The 16712-nt window shown below is 32.3% G+C and overlaps 2 protein-coding genes and 1 pseudogene across 4 annotated transcripts in view; 2 read left to right on the forward strand and 1 right to left on the reverse strand.

The window, feature by feature from the left end:
• Positions 1 to 237, reverse strand: part of LOC107644959 (polypyrimidine tract-binding protein homolog 3) — a 4423-nt gene extending 4186 nt beyond the window's left edge. For both annotated transcript variants that reach the window (XM_016348936.2, XM_016348935.2), the window contains exon 1: positions 159 to 237. The gene's annotated coding sequence lies outside the window, so the exon portion shown is untranslated. The remainder of the gene's footprint in view (positions 1 to 158) is intronic.
• On the forward strand, positions 4760 to 11556 carry LOC107644960 (annotated as a pseudogene).
• The window catches only part of LOC107644961, a 9208-nt gene continuing 6412 nt past the window's right edge, over positions 13917 to 16712 (forward strand). Inside the window, exon 1 of one of the 2 annotated variants that reach the window (XM_016348938.2) lies at positions 13917 to 15011. In XM_016348938.2, coding sequence (XP_016204424.1) covers positions 13996 to 15011 — 1016 coding nt within the window. In that variant the 5' untranslated portion in view covers positions 13917 to 13995. The remainder of the gene's footprint in view (positions 15012 to 16712) is intronic. The other variant, XM_016348940.2, reaches the window with a different exon arrangement.

Consider the following 16712-nt stretch of genomic DNA (forward strand, 5'->3'; position numbering starts at 1 on the left):
CTCAAGCGAATTAAACAGAAGACCAGATACCCAATTCAAGTCCTGAATCTAGGAAGCAAAAGGGCTTCTCCAATTTCCAACAAAGATCACAAAAAGTTCATCGAAATCGTAGCATGTCAGCTCAGAGTACAAATCGTTCAGAGAGAGAGAGAACTTGCCTGAAGAGAGTGACTGAGAGGAGAGAGAGAGAGAGAGAGCGACGCACTAAGCTGTGAATTTCATGCCCTATGGTTTTTCTGTATATATAATCTTTTTTAAGTTATACATCCAAAACACAATATATTTTTATAGTTTTTACTTATTTATTATAGTTTAGTCTTTTAAGTTATACATTTAGTATAAAACACACAGCATTTTTATATGTAACTTATTTGATTTATCTTTTTTAGAAATTAGCAAAAGAGATAAACTCATATAAATAATTAAATACATATCATATCATCTACTTCTGTTATATATGTGATTTATTTTTTATACACTGATAATAGGAAAAAAAATTACATTGACATCTAATTATTTAATGACATATTAAAAATTATGAAATTAATATTAATTGAAGTTGTGGAAAGTGTGATTTACAATTCGTGCACCACCCCCACCCCCAAACGCAAACCTAGCCGCTCTCTACTCTCACTCTCTCAATTTCGCTCTCTACACTCACTCTCAGTCTCACTCGAAGAAACCTAGGGCCGGCGGCGAACCCATCTTCTTGCAGCACCTCCCCAGCCGGCGAACCCCTTCCTCCCACCACCTCGTAGCGCCGTCGAAGCCTTCCTCCCAGCGCCACCGGACCTTTCTTCCCAGCCCCTCCTCCCGGACAGCACCACCCAGCCCCAGCCAGCACCACCGCGAGGGTCGTAGACACTACACCACCCAGCAGGCCAGCACCATCCAGCGGCACCCCAGCAGTACCAACAGGACCGATCTGGCCACCCGTAGCACCGTTTGTGGCCACCCATAGCAGTACTGCTGCGTTTCTGGCCTGGCCACCCACAACACAGCAGCCACCGGTTGGCCCCCTTCCAGTGCTCTTCCTCCTTCCCATCCACTTGAATTCAGGTTTGATTTTCTCTCCTTCTATGTATCTGAAGCTAATTAGACATATTGGGTTTATAATTATGAAATAGTTAGGGTTTGATTTTGTTAATTATAATTTCTGTGATTCTGAGTTGCTGGATTTGTTTAGGGTTTTGTTAGTTTCTTGTTAATAACTCTGATTCTATGCTTCCGAGATGCTGGGTTCAAACTTGCTTGTTTTGCTTAGTTCAAATTCTCTGATTCTCTGACTATGAATTGGTTTTTGGTTTTCTGCACTTATTTTGTTTGTTTTGAAATTTTGTTAATAATACTGATGAGTTACTGTGCTTGTTTACTGATTTTGTTAATTTGGGTTGTTTGTTTTGAGTTGATTTTGTGATTTAATTTATTAATAACTCTGATTCTGTTATTTTGGTTGTTTTCAGTTGATTTTGTGATTTATTTGTATTCAATTTCTGCTCAATCTATTTGTTCATTGTTGCTGTTGTTCATTGTTGTCCATTATTTATTCATTGTTGCTGATTGTTGTTCATTGTTCATTGTTGCTGAATGCTAGTAATTTTATTTTGTTGTGTTTCTTCTTCTGTTTTTTTAATTATTTGTTCATTGTTGTTCATTGTTCATTGTTGTTGATTCCTAGTATCTGTTGTTCATTATCTGGTGTTGGTCTTTGGCAGGATATAAGAAGAGAACTTGGAATCAATATAATTGATGAACAGAAGGTGCAATTGTCTAAGGTAATTGGTCTTTCTACACATGTCTCAGTTGCGGCTTTTAGTTTTAAGAGAACTAGGTGGGCACAATGTATTTATGTATTGCCTGCATTTTTTTGTGAGTCTTGTGTTATTTTGTGTCATTTAATAGAGTTAGTTCATTTGTTTTACTACATTTAGGAATTCCTTGACATGTTTGTGAAATTGTGATTCTGAGTTTCATTTATTTTGATTTCTTTTGTCGTTCAATTTCATTGAATCAAGATTTTTGTTAGTTATTGCATATTTGTGTTATATGATTTTAATGTTATAATTTTGTGAAATAGTATGGCAGGCTTTTCTTTGAGTTGATTGAAAAAAACGAAACAAACCGAACCAAACCAAAGTTTGGTTTGGTTCGGATGGTCTTAATAACCAAACCGAACCGTAGTTTAATTAAACTATTGGATTGGATGACTTTTCTCTAAAAAACCGAACCGAACCAAACATCACCCCTAATACCCCTAATTCAAAGTGTGCCCAAGTTTCTCAACACCCTAAACCCATTAACCCACACAATCCCTTCGAGCCTAATGCCTTCCTCTCCTTCCAACCCTAATTTCCTCAACGAGGTGAAGGCTGAAGCCAAAAAGAACGCCTCCACTCCACCGTCCTTACCACTATCAGCACCGGCAGTGGCCACCAGCCGTTGCCACCATCGCCACTCAAAGCTTCTGTCACGTCGTCGTCGTCGGGTGGTCCGTTTGAAGCTTCTGTCGCCGTTGTTATCATTGGGTGGTCCGTTTGAAGGTCGGGTCGTAGCTTCTGTAGTTGGTCGCCTCTGTCTTGCCGAGCATCTCTGTGCCACTCTAGGCCGTCTTTGATCTCTCTTCCTCAGTGAGTTTCTTAGTGTTTTAATTTTTTTTAATCTGTTAATGATATGAATTGCTGGAGTTGCGGCAGAGTTCTTCACTTTTTCAATTAATGTATATTCTGTTAATTATATGAATTACTGGCTTGCTGGAGTTGTTGCAGAGTTCTTCAGTTTTCAATTAATATTTTCAATTAATATTTTTTATTCTGTTAATTCTGCTGCAGAATTGCTGTAATGTTGAATGCTGAATAGAATTTTGTTTGTTCAATTTTAGTTGAAAACTTGTATGTTCAATATTAGTTGAAAGCAAGTTTTTCACCAAATGCTGAATAGAATTTTGATATAATTTCCAAAAATAGTAATAGACTTGTTTGTTCAATGTTATTTTTTTATGGTGGAAAATTGTGTTTGTCATTTATGAATGTTTTGATTTTTTTTGGTTATAAACTTTGATGTTTGAAAGTTCACGAGCTCTTAATGATAAATTATGGATCATTTGTTGGGTAAAATTGTCAAATTTTAAATTTTATGAGTTTAGAAATTATGTATTTTTCTTTATAATTTTATTGTATATTTAATTAAACCGGTTTAATTATGGTTTGACTTCAGTTGAACCATTGAACCATTCACTTGACTGGTTTAATGACCGGTCTAGTTCTCACAACCTTGATTCTGAGTTAATTTTATGGATATTGGATTCAAACTGGGATTGATGATTCAAATTGTTTGTTGTTGATGCAACCAGCGTCGATCACCCCACTTACGTTCCTTTGTCTCCGGTTTGTCTACTTCACGGCTCCTCCCCTCCTCGTGTCGCTGCTTGCTTCTTCAATGTCGTCGATGGTAAGCTCTTCTCTTCCCTGACCCCTTGTATTATCACCGTAGGTTATTTCCTATATCGTCGTCGTTGGTTCTTCCGTTAATCCTTAAATTAATTTTGGGTTCATCTTTGTTTCCAATTAATTTTCAAGATTCCGAGCTGAATTTGTGTTCTAAGTTTTGAATTGATTATTTATTTAATTTGTTGAATGCTGATGTGATTCTAAATTCAAATTAATCTGGATTTTGAGTTTGAAATTGGATTCAATTTAAATTTTTTTTGCTGATGTTTTTTTTAGTTTATTTTGGATTCATAGGTTAGAATCAGTTGTTGATTAATTAATTAGAATTCAAACTAAATATAATTATATGTTATGACTCTTTTATATTCAACAAAGTTTAGAAATTTATATACTTTTACTCAAGAATATATGATTTTTGGTTTAAGGATCTCCATTATTCAGTTTATGTGAAACGGAAGTAATGTTTTTATTTTGATTAATTGATTATTAAAAGTTTTTGTTGAATATTTTTGTATGATTGAGTCTTCTCATTTTGTTTGTGTAACTATAATTGATGGAGAAATTTCACGTTTAGTTTTGGACGAACTAACCAAAGTGAGAGAATTTCAATTACATGAATAATCTTGGACAGATTAAAAGGGTCACAATACAAATTTTGGACGGTTTTATTAGATTTTCAACTTTTGAAACAAAGGTGTTAGTTTACCATGCATTAAAGTCTATCATTCTTTATCACAATTTTTTTTATTGTTTTTTAATTGCATGTAAACGAGTAAATTAAATATTGAAAACGACTTGCAAATTAAAATGTTTTGAATTTAACTAAAAGGAAATAATAACAAATTTAGGAATGTAATTTGACTAAACTTAAATGAGCTGGAAAAATAAACTATATTAAAGTAAAGTATGAAATTTAAAATGAGAAAAAAATAAACAGAGGAAAAGAAATGTTTTATCCATATATTTTAACTAAAATATTTTTCTCTTGAGGTTTATGTAAAGTGCCACCTCATATACAATACGAATCCGTAGAAAAGATTCTCGAGCATATTGTATATAGTTTCGGAAAGATTCGTGGCACTAATCTGTTATAATAAAAAATTACGTAATTAAAATAAAATTCAATTTAAAAAAAAAAGAAAACATAAAAAATAGCCAAATCTGACTGACTGAAAAACCTAATCAAGGCCATATTATCCTTTGTATAATTTTGAAACTGAAAAAACACTAATCAATTTGGTTGTTCAACTATTACATGCTTTATAAAAGAGTAAAAACGTTATGATAAACAGATTACGAAAACTTATGTTGCATGTTTTAAAAAACTGATAAACAATTTAAAATAGGAAAGTTTGGATTCAACTAACTAGCAAGGGTCATGTATATCCTGTTTGACCTAGGATCAATAACCAACCGTGGAGTTTTTTCTTTGTACCTTTTACACACGTGAGTGAAATAGGTGATCTAATGTTTCCATCCAAATACCTATTGGCGTTACTTGTTACTAAATTGTAACAAGTAATATTACCATGAGTCTCGTTTGAATTGTAGATTTACCAATCTTATTATAAATTTTCAGGTGGTCTTTTTGAGTCGTACAGTTTAAACCTAAGGTTTTAAATTGTCGTTGGAAAGATTGGACGAAGGTTTTAAATTGTCGTTGGAAAGACAAATTCTGCATATTTTTTTTACAAGAATTATGACAAAAAAATTCGCACTTTATATGAGAGTGAGATAAGAGATTACATAGGACTCAAGGGTTTTCTGGGAATTTATAGTAGGATTAGTAAATCTTTATCAAGTAAACTGGATTTATGGTTATATTAATGGTTACAATTTAGTAACAAGTAATGACAATGGGTTTTTAGGCGAAAACATTGGATCATCTATTTCAGCCATATAAGTAGGATATACTTGATCCCCTTGTTTTTGAAGCACTACAAGTAAGTTTTTGTTTGATCTATTTTATCATAACATTTTACTCTTTTATAGTGCATATAATAATATTTTTACTCTTTAATAATTTTAAGAATTTAATAATACACTATCCGTATATTTTGACTTTAATGGATATGTGTAATTTTCTTATTACTGTACATCTAGATTTTGAAAAACTAGATTATAACTATTTGAGAAAGGCGTTCATATCCTGTAGACATAGGACCGATATCAAAAGAGTTGTTGATGGCGTACTATAGTCAAACAAGCAAACTCTGATTAGTGTTTTTCATTTTCAAAGTCATACCAAGGATAATATAGCCTTGATTAAGTTTGTCGGAAATGTTTGGTTCCATGGAGTAAAAAACAGTCAGGTTAGATTTGGTTATCTTTTCTACAGATTTGTATTGTATATAAGGTGTCACTTCGTACCAACCTCGAGAGAAAAATATTTTAGTTAAATTACATGAATAAAACATTTTTTTCTTTTTATTTTTTTTTCTTTTTAAATTCTACACCTTACTTTAATATAGTTTATTTTTCCAGCAAGTTTGTCAAATTACATTCTGAATTTGTTATCATTTCCTTTTACTTACATTCAAATCATTTTAATTTGCAAGTTTTCAATCTTTAATTTACTCCTTTACTTCAGTTGGTTCGTCTAAAACTAAATGTGAAGTTTCTCCGTCAATCATGTTTACTCTAAAACAAAATAAGAAGACTCAATCATACAAAAATATTCAACAATAATTTTTAATAATCAATTAATCAAAATAAAAACGTTACTTCCGTTTAATATAAACTGAATAATGGAGATCCTTAAAGCAAGAATTATATAATCGTGAGCCAAAGCATATAAATTTCTAAACCTCTTTAATATAAAAGAGCTAAAGCATATAATTAAATTTAGTTTGAATTCTAATCAATTAATCAACAACTAATTTTAAACTATGAATCCAAAATATACTAAAAACACATAAGCATTTAACAAACTTTAATGGATATGCGTAATTTTTACTCTTTAATAACCTTTTTTTTTTAAATTCTGCATTTTATTTTAATGCAGTTTATTTTTCCAGCAATCTAGTTACATTCCTGAATTTGTTATCATTTCTTTTTTGTTAAATTCAAAGCAGTTATGTTTCTATGAAGTTTATTTACATTCAAAGCATTTTAATTTGCAAGTCGTTTTCAATCTTTAATTTACTCGTTTATATGTATATAAAAAACAATAAAAATTTCTTCTTAGTTATAAAGAAGGGTAGACTTTGATGCATGGTCAACTGTTAATCACATAAAGGAATATGTTTTGCTCCTAGATAATAGATTTCGAACCAACCTAAAAACTTCTTGCAAAATTTTTTTAATTTTAATTTGCAGAAGATCTGTTAAACAGCTGTATGTTAATTAGAATTGTATTTATACACAAAAAAAATTTAAAAATAAGGTACTTGGGTTGTTATCAATAATAAATCAACCACTATATATAGCGATACCTGGACTACAGTATTAACACTTGTAATTTTCCATTGTTGTTTCATTGATGACCACAATCACGAGGGTCTACTTTGTCTCAAGATTCTCGTTCAAGCCACATTTATGTTGTGGTTGACGATGTCGCAGTTCTTGCATATGTGAACTATGTTTCTGCTGATATTTGGTGCAAAGACGAGAAGCTTGCACTCCTCGACTTCAAGTCAGGTATTAAACAATCATATATAGATTATTGCAGTTAGGATGATCTAGCTCGTTAGTAGACTATTTTTTTAATTATTGGAGTTGAATTCAAACATGTTCTATGAACTTTGGCTTTTGCAAGTGATTGATAGTTAATACTTGTTTACTTAAATCAAGTTGTTTCTCGTGAATAAATTTTTTTTTTTCAAAAAAAAAAAAACACACACACACACACACACACACACTAGCCCTTTGAGAGCTTTATAATTGAATTAGGTTGTCCAAAATCGATTCCAATTAGTTAGATTCAATTGAATTATCGATATTTACGGTTTTATGACTTTTATCTCAAAGTTAAATATATGATGCGTTCGTTGTGGTTAGTCTTGTTGCAATTTATAGTGTTGGATGAACCAAGCCAGACTCTTATAAAATTTGTAAGTTTCACTCTCCAGAATGCCAGATAATCAGGTTTCTGTTGTTTTCAATTTTTATTACTGCCAATGGTCAACTTAGATTCCAGTTGCGAATGTGATGATTCTAGTTGTGTGTTAACATTGGTTTCAATCACTCTCTAAATGTTACAAATCAGATTGAGAAGATTGTCCTTTTCCTTTTGTAGCAACAAGGGATTTTGGCAAGCAGGATATCGAAGCTTGGAGAGCAACATGATGATATTCTGCCGGAACCTGAAATTCACAAAATGTCTGAACTGCGAGAAGCTTATAGAGAAGTGGGACAAGACCTATTAAAGCTTCTTTTCTTTGTTGAGATGAATGCTATTGGTTTGCGCGAGATATTGAAGAAGTTTGACAAATGTTTTGGCTATAGATTCATTGATTACTATGCTAAAACTCATGTGAATCATCCTTACTCTCGGCTGCAACAAGTGTTCAAGCATGTGGTAATATGTTTTATTCAAAACGAGTCTTCACTTGGACTGTCACATAAATAAATACAGAACTTTGTGAATGGCCATTGACTGATGGATTTGAAATTTGTAGGGAATAGGAGCTGTTGTGGGATTATCTCGCAATCTTCATGAACTTCAGAACCGTCAAGGGATCTATTTATCAATTTATGATCAACCTGCCCTTCCTCTGCAGGTTCCACATCTAATTTGCTTCAAACACTTACTTTGTTTTATCGTAGCTGGCTTTGGAGCATCATAAGATTGGTGTTGATTATCATATTTCCTCGGTCTTTTCATGCAGGATCCTGTCATTGATTCAATAAAAGCAGTGGTTGACAGGTTAACTAACTCAACAAACTTCCTTAAATTTTTGGGGCAACATGCTCTGATTATGCAAGAAGAGCTGCCAACCCCCACGGAGGAACATGTTGATGAAAGATACCATTTCATGTCTCTTATCCTGAACTTGGCAAACACATTTTTGTATATGGTCAATACATATATTATTGTCCCTACAGCAGATGACTACTCTATGAGCCTTGGGGATGCACCAACAGTTTGTGGTATCGTAATTGGGGCGATGGCTGTTGCTCAGGTGTTCTCTTTGGTATATTTTAGTGCCTGGTCAAATAGATCTTACTTCAGGCCTCTTGTCTTCAGTAGCATAACTCTCTTTCTTGGAAATACCTGTGTGCATTGGCATATGATGCTTGTTTGTTATGGATTCTCTTGATTGGTCATGTGTTCTGTGGGCAAGTAGTCTTCTATTCCCGAATTTTCGCATGCCAAGATTTTGATGGTACTTGCAAATAATGTTGTGTGTTTGAGTTGATTAGTACATATTCTGTTTACCATCTTATTAGGAATATTATGAGGTATCTTTTCTTGTTGATAAACACTTGGATATTATTACAGATTGGGTTCTGCCAGAGCTGTTAATAAGCGTTATATCAGTGACTGTGTCCCTCTCAAAATCCGGATGCAAGCATCAGCTGCTTGTGGTCCTGCATTAGCTGGCATATTGCAGACCGATTTTAAGATTTACAAGCTTACATTTAATCAAAATACGTTGCCCGGTTGGGTTATGGGTGTTGCTTGGCTGATATATCTTGTATCATTGTGGATCACTTTCAAGGAACCTTCTCATGAACCCGTAGAGAATGAGAATCACGCGAATAATCATCAACCAAATAATGGTACTAACTGAACTTATACTGCACCAATTTGTTGCTGCTTGTTCAGAATGAATGAAAGTAGTCTTGCACAATTTTCTTTGCAAATATGGATTTTTTTTTTCTCTTGTTTTGTTGAGCCTCAACATGTGAATATAACATGACACGTTTTTCTCATGTAGAAGTGAACGATGCACTTGAACAAGGCCTAAAACAGCCATTGCTGATTACTTCAGATGATAAGGGAGATGAAGAAGCCGATCAAGATTATGATGATAGTGAAGAAGCTTCAGAAGAATCTCGTCTACCAGCGACTTCGATTCGGTCTGCATACAGACTCAAGCCATCTGCAAAGATTTGTGTACAACTCACTGTCTCCCACAGAGTATGGGTTTTCTATCAAGTGCTGAGAATTTCGTTACATGTAGATGTTTGAGATCACTGTTAATGTTAAGATGGAAAAAACTAATTCATTCACCTGAGTGCTCTGAACTGAATATGATGTCATTGCTTATTTCATTTAATTTGCACTTTCTCCTGTTTTTTGTAGTAAATTCCAATGGCAAATGATCATTTAGATAAAATATTGGAAAATTAGACATTTAACCTACCGAATTTGTTTAACATTTTCAGGTTCAGTTATTGATATATTTTATACTCAAATATGTAATGGAGATTTTAGTATCGGAATCTAGTGTCATCACAACATACTACTTTAACTGGTCAACAAGCAGAGTTGCACTTTTTCTCGCTTGCCTCGGATTGACTGTTCTTCCTGTAAACGTTGTTGTTGGAAGCTATATAAGCAACATGTTTGAGGACAGGTATTGATAATTTATGCTCTAGTTGGATTAAGAAAGATGCATGTAAGTTGATAGTAACACATTTCTTCTTCATGCTGAACAAGTGAAGGAAATTGAAACCATCTTATATATTAGATTGAGATCCTCACTTACTCCATCTTTTGCGAGATCATTCAGAACCATGATATTGTTCAAATATTCTCCTCTTGTATCTAAGTGATGGGATGCTTGTGTACTAGGCTATCCTTTATGATGCACATGGAGTATGTCAAATAATTCATGTGTTTAGACATAATTTGCATCAAGATACATTTACATTTCGGATGCACCAATTTTCTCAATCCAACAATTATTATTGGATGAAGTGAGTAATAGTTATCTTAATGTATTGGTTTAATTTAGTATTAAAACATGCTTGATGCTTGATTTAAGCTGATGTAAATTTGTTTAGTTTTTGTTTTTCCTGACAATTACATAATGCTCTTCAGCATGACCTCACCTGTTATCTGTCATTCTTTGTCTCCATTCCATAATTTTGATCAGTTAAGTGATTGTGGCTTCATAAGGTAGAAGTAGTAGCTAGTCTTTCGTTGTGTAGGGTGGCAAAATGTGAATTATTGGCCGAATAGATTCCTTAATTGTCATTAATTTTTCTGTGATAATTAACTTGGTTTAATTTTCTTAGATGTTCTAAACTAAACATGTTGCGCAATGGTGTGCCTTTTTTTATCAAATTTAGTTCATTAGACAGAACTAACATCTTTATTGCATTCGACTAATTTTCACTGAACTAAGAAAGTTCATTTATGTATGTATATATATTTATACATCCACTAAGCTTAAATGTCCTCATATAAAGTTATGGCATCATAGGTGTTTACGATGAGACATTATACTTTACCTTCTAAAGTGAAATCTAAAATTTAGAAGATTGGTTGAAACAACTTTGGCGTAGAATTTAGGGGCACATGATTCGGTATTCCAAAGTCATGGAGTTTTAGTATTCTCTAACTAAAAAAAAGGTTCATAGATGAAGGTTTAGTACTTTGTAATTAAAGAGAGAGAGAAGTACCCCGCAATTAAGAAGAGAGAAAAAAGCATTAAAATTCTGTTTGGGTTAAAAAAATTTATTTTATTATTTTAATTNNAACAAAATACTTAATTAAGTCTAACTAAGTTGTTATAATTGTTTTTTATATTATACGCTTTGTTTTCCGTTTTTTTTTTCTCTTTCTTCGTGTCCTCCTCCTCTTCTTCATTCTTTTTCTCCTTTCTTTTTTCTCCAAGGAAAGAGCCCAAGCTAGCTGGTGGGACGAATCCAAGCAACCCAACAACAGCATTCCAACAAGAATGACTAACTTCAACCTGTTCATGTATGCTTTATTTTATCAGATTTTGAATACTAATGTGTTTATTCCACTATTAAATAAAGTTAGACATGTTAGTAGGATTTCAATGTTCATATATCATTATGTACCTTTTTAGGTTATAATCTTTTTCATTCACAAAATTGAGAAAATATCAAGTTTTAGTCAAAGAGAATAGGTGAATCAATAAGAGCATATGAGTCAATAAAAAAAAAACACAATAAAATATTCATGATACCAGATATTTGTGTTACGGGTCTATCTATGATGATTTTACTTGCTATTGTTCTAAACTTCTAATTCATTTATTATTTCACTTATGAAAGCATTAGTTGTATGTTATTCACTTATATATTTTGGATCTAAACATTCTCATTTAATTTATCCAATTTTGCATATAGAGCAAGATGTTGACAAGTTTATTCGTGATCGTGATCCTAATCAGCAGTAGCTTAAATTTCAGCAGCTCCCAACATTCTATATATATTGTTGATAGCTCAATATTGTTGTTCATTACAGTCAGTGGTTTTAATGGATAATAGCTTACCTAATAGGCTTTAGCCAGGACTAATTAACCTTGAAAATGAGGTTGACTATTCATTTACAAGGCAATTTTTCAGTTCCTCGAACAATTGATTGAAATTTTAAGACTTTTAATTTCTGTTAAAAAATATAAATAATAATAAATAGGGGTGTTGAAAACTAAAAAAAATTGTCTATCGAAATCAAAATATTAAATTATTACACGTGTATCCAATTATATAACGTTACATTAGTAAAAATAACTACCTTTTACATTACATGCGCGAATGATCATCTAAAAGAACGGATGTGATTGCATGATTGTGTAAAATGTAAAAAATAAATTATTTCAGTTTAGAAAATTAATCTAATTGGAGTAAAAGTCATTCCAAATGCAATATTTTTCAGAAAATATATGTGCATATAGTTTTTCTGTATATATAATCTTTTGAGGTTTTAAGTTATACATCTAAAACACAATATATTTCTATAAGTTTTACTTATTTATTATAGTTAGTCTTTTAAGTTTTACATTTAATATAAAACACAACATTTTTATATATAACTTATTTATTTATCTTTTTCAATTTGCAAAAGAAAAAAAAACCTCAAATAAATATCATATCATCTACTTTTGTTATATATGTGATTTAATTTTTATACACTGATAATAGAAAAAAAAAGTTACATTGACATCTAATTATTTATTGTCGTATTAAAAATATTAAATTAATATGAATATTAATTGATATATTTTTTTTGGGCCATATACCCCCCTCCCCCCCAAAAAAGCAAAAGGGTCCAATAAAAAATCTTAACAGAACAAAAAAATGTTCGATCAAAATAAAGAAAGCAAAATAAATTAACTAAGATTAACAAGGAAGAGGAGTCCTTCAGAGAATTCAAAGTGGGCCCAAGTTTGCCACAGTTCATAGATCATAAGCTAAGATCACATTAGCTTTAAGGGCAGATTATATATCCTCCAATTCCAAAGGATATGTCGAAATCATGATGCATCAAGGTTTTAGGGGAGGGGTTCTAAATTTATTGTTTGGATTGTTTACAAAACAAATCTAGGACTAGTTGAATTAGGGGATTCTACTGTGATGAGTGGTTTGGAAGATGCAATGCAGTAGAATTTATACTGCATTGCTTAGAAATTTGTTAAATGAATAATTTATGTCAATTTTTCTTGGATTCATATAAACGGGGTCTCTGCATCCAATCTTCTATAACCGAAAGTCCGAAACCCTAGCCTACGTGCATGTTTGGACGTCATTATTTTGTTAAAAAAAAATCTTTTTTTAATAAAAAAAAATCTTTTTTTATTTTTTAACGTGTTTGGTAAATTTCTAGTAGTAAAAATAAAAGTACTAGTAAAATAAAAAAAAAAAAATCTTTTTTGAGAAGTTATAATTTACATTTTTTTTTAAAAAAATCTTTTTTTCTTAAAAAAAATATGTTTTTCATATAATAATAAACAAAAAAATATTTTTATATTGTTATACCCAAACATAATTGATTGATAAAAAGACCTTTTTACATGAAATACCTAAACATAAAATTACTTTTACTTTTTCATAAGATCTTTTAAAGGGCTTGTTTGGGTGAGCTTTTAAAAAAAGATCATAAAATTACTTTTACTTTTTCATAAGATCTTTTAAAGGGCTTGTTTGGGTGAGCTTTTAAAAAAAGATCTTTTTTCGAGTTATCTTTTTTAAAAGATCTTATAGAGAAGTAAAAGTAATTTTATGTTTGGATATCTCATGTAAAAAGGTCTTTTTATCAATCAATTATGTTTGGATATAACAATATAAAAGTACTTTTTTGTTTATTTATTACATGAAAAACATCTTTTTTTTAAGAAAAAAAAATCTTTTAAAAAAAGATGTAAATTACAGCTTCTCAAAAAATATCTTTTTTTGATTTTACTAGTACTTTTACTTTTATTACTAAAAATTTGCCAAACATATTAAAAAATAAAAAAAAAAATTTTATTAAAAAAAATTTTTTTTAACAAAATAATGACACCACATATACACAAAAAAAGATAACTCAAAAAAAAAATATTTTCTTAGAAGTGAGCCATACAACCTCTACGTCTGCCTTCTATATAACAAACAAATAAATCCTTTCTTCTCTCTGTTCATATTGTTGATGATGGAGTCGGCGGAAACAGGAGCATGCCTGTGGATGGTGACAGACCACAAAATCTTTGGCATCCGCATTGAGAAGTTAGAAAAATTGGGGAAGAATGAGGTTAGGGATTGGAAATCCCATCTTGAGCGGGCTCCCTTTGATTTCCATTTGGAGCTTCCAGAGGTCAACATGTCTCCCTTTATCTTCGCCTCGAAACTTTTCTTAACCACTGAGCCAAACGATTCTGGCACGAAGATCTACCAAATCTCCTATGTCGGCGGCGATACGTTGGAAATATCTGAGGCGGTAGCGACGGGCGCAGTCCCTCCGGTACCGACCGGCTTCCCGAATTACATTGCAAACATTAAAGGTGACGTTTACTTCGTGGGGCAGCTTGACGCACAGGGATTATGTGGTACGGGGTTATGGGTTTTACGTTCCAATTCCAGGGAATGGGTTTCCGTGTCCGCTCCTCCAACCGAATACGACTCTGATAATCTTGGTTGTCCTTTTGGTTTCGTTCTGAAAGACAAGCTGTTCCTGTGTCCCTTGCCCCCACGAGGAATTAGCTATGTTTACGACCCCCCAACTGACGAATGGACTAGACTGGAGTCCACATTTTCTTTTTCTGATCATCATTTTCTCCCATCCTTTGTGTTAGTGTCGCCCCCTGGGGATGTAGGCGATCGCAGCGTGGTGCTGACAGGGAGAATGAAGAGTCTTCCCGGCGGATCTCGTGTGAAATATGACATACACGCTTTGCTGGTGGATAATCAAGATTATCGTGTTCATCGCCGTCAACGCCTTGATGAGTTGTGTGAGGCGATCCAACCATCCTTCTTTAAAGCTTCGGACTCAGACCTCAGCTTGGTTGACCTTGGCAACAGCAAAGTATGCGTTATGATCGGTGGTCTCGCAGAACGCATTCCATCCCTTTGCATTTTAGTAGTTGAATTAGGGTTGGTACAAGAGGAGGAGGAGCAGCAAAGGTTCTTATCTGTGCGTGTACTCGTCAATCGAGTCTTCGATATGGTGCCTGAAGTGCCCTGCACCTCTTTTATTTTCTCGCTCAGCAAGGGAATGCCTCGCAAACATCCATGCTCCCAAGGTATATATAATGTTGCTTTTGTTAGAGATTTGGTGAATAAATTTTCTTTATTTTTTAAAAGACTTGTTATTCTTAAGACCTCACAACAAAATTATGTTACAGATTGCATCTCTCCAAGGAAAGTCCCCAGGCTAGCTGGTGGGACCAATCCAAGCAACCCAACAACATCATTTGAACAAGAATGACTAACTTCACCTTGTTCATGTATGCTTTATTTTATCAGATCTCTCAGTTAGACATTTCTATGTTTGGAGCTTTACCTGTAAATAGATATTAGGAAGAATGCAAATGCCTAAATGGTAATGGATAATTTTAATAATGGATTCCTTTCCCCTTTGTCCATAATTGGGATTCTCTCTACTTGCTTTTAATTAGAAAAATTCTTATTCTATCCTATCTCTCAAATCTTCCTCCTATCATAGTGGTTTTCATATTTTCATATGTTAGGATATACACAAGATCATTGTAGTTAACCTCAATTTTCTACAAAAGCTAAAAATATCAAAGCTTTCTATATTTCCTTTTTTTTATTGGGTGATTAGTTCTTTTCTTTATTAAGTATAAATCCTAATTTAAAAGAATTGTTGAATCACATATTTTTGTCATTATTGCCAAAGGAGTCAACATGTTTTTTTAGAAGATTTTAAGATTGTGGAGTAGCTTAGTGTTTATATGAAAGAAATGTTGAATTTGAATGAGACAGGAACCTACAAGAAGAGACTACATTTGGTATTAATTAAGATGCTAACACTCAAGCCTGAAGATACATAACATTATCTTCAACTCCTTCGCTTGCATTGTATATTGGGTGAGATTGAAATTGAGTTGAAAAAAAAGAAAAAGAATTGAGCTCCTTCATTATTTCTCATTATATTTCAAATAATGTTCTCTTCTGTTCAGCTTCTTTGCTTCTATGAGCAGTCACCACTATGTGAACACTTAGTGCACACTGAGCATAATAATGTCATATTATTGAAAGATAAGAAGCTAATATCAAACCCTTCTAATTGTTGCATAGTTCATGCAGTGAGGGAGGATTCACAGCAACAATTCTATGTTAATATGTTATGATTTGGTTCAAGTGAACTTTGTAGATAAAAAAAATTACTCTATTTGCAAATTAGCTACTTGAAATTTAGCTTATTACTCTTTAAAGCTTTTGTATCTATTGCAGAATATTAATATTTGTTAGTATCTAATAACTGAAAAAAAAGAGCTTATGTTTCTATGAATTTCCTTAGATTTTATATTTGATCGGTTGGTAGTGGTTTGAGTAAAGATGCTTGGTGGACTTTGACTCATGTCAAGTATTGATGTATAATATTGCGATGATGGAATAGCCCTTCCATCTTAGAATGTGTATAAACAAACTTTCACAAGGGTGCTTAACAGCTTAACTAATAACTAACACCTCAACTAACTACACTATCTATATGTCTATACACAAAAAAGTTTAATTATGTATTCCACAAGATATATCAGTGTTATGGTTCAGAAAGATTTAAAAATTTATGACTCGATTATATTCATTATTTTTAAAAATTTACATTTAATAGTATGTAATTAAATAATCTTATAAAACTGTTTCACGAGGAAAATAATCTCTTTAAAGTTATTTTAATTTAGT

Source organism: Arachis ipaensis, chromosome B05 (assembly GCF_000816755.2).
Source record: "Arachis ipaensis cultivar K30076 chromosome B05, Araip1.1, whole genome shotgun sequence".
NCBI lineage: Eukaryota > Viridiplantae > Streptophyta > Magnoliopsida > Fabales > Fabaceae > Arachis > Arachis ipaensis.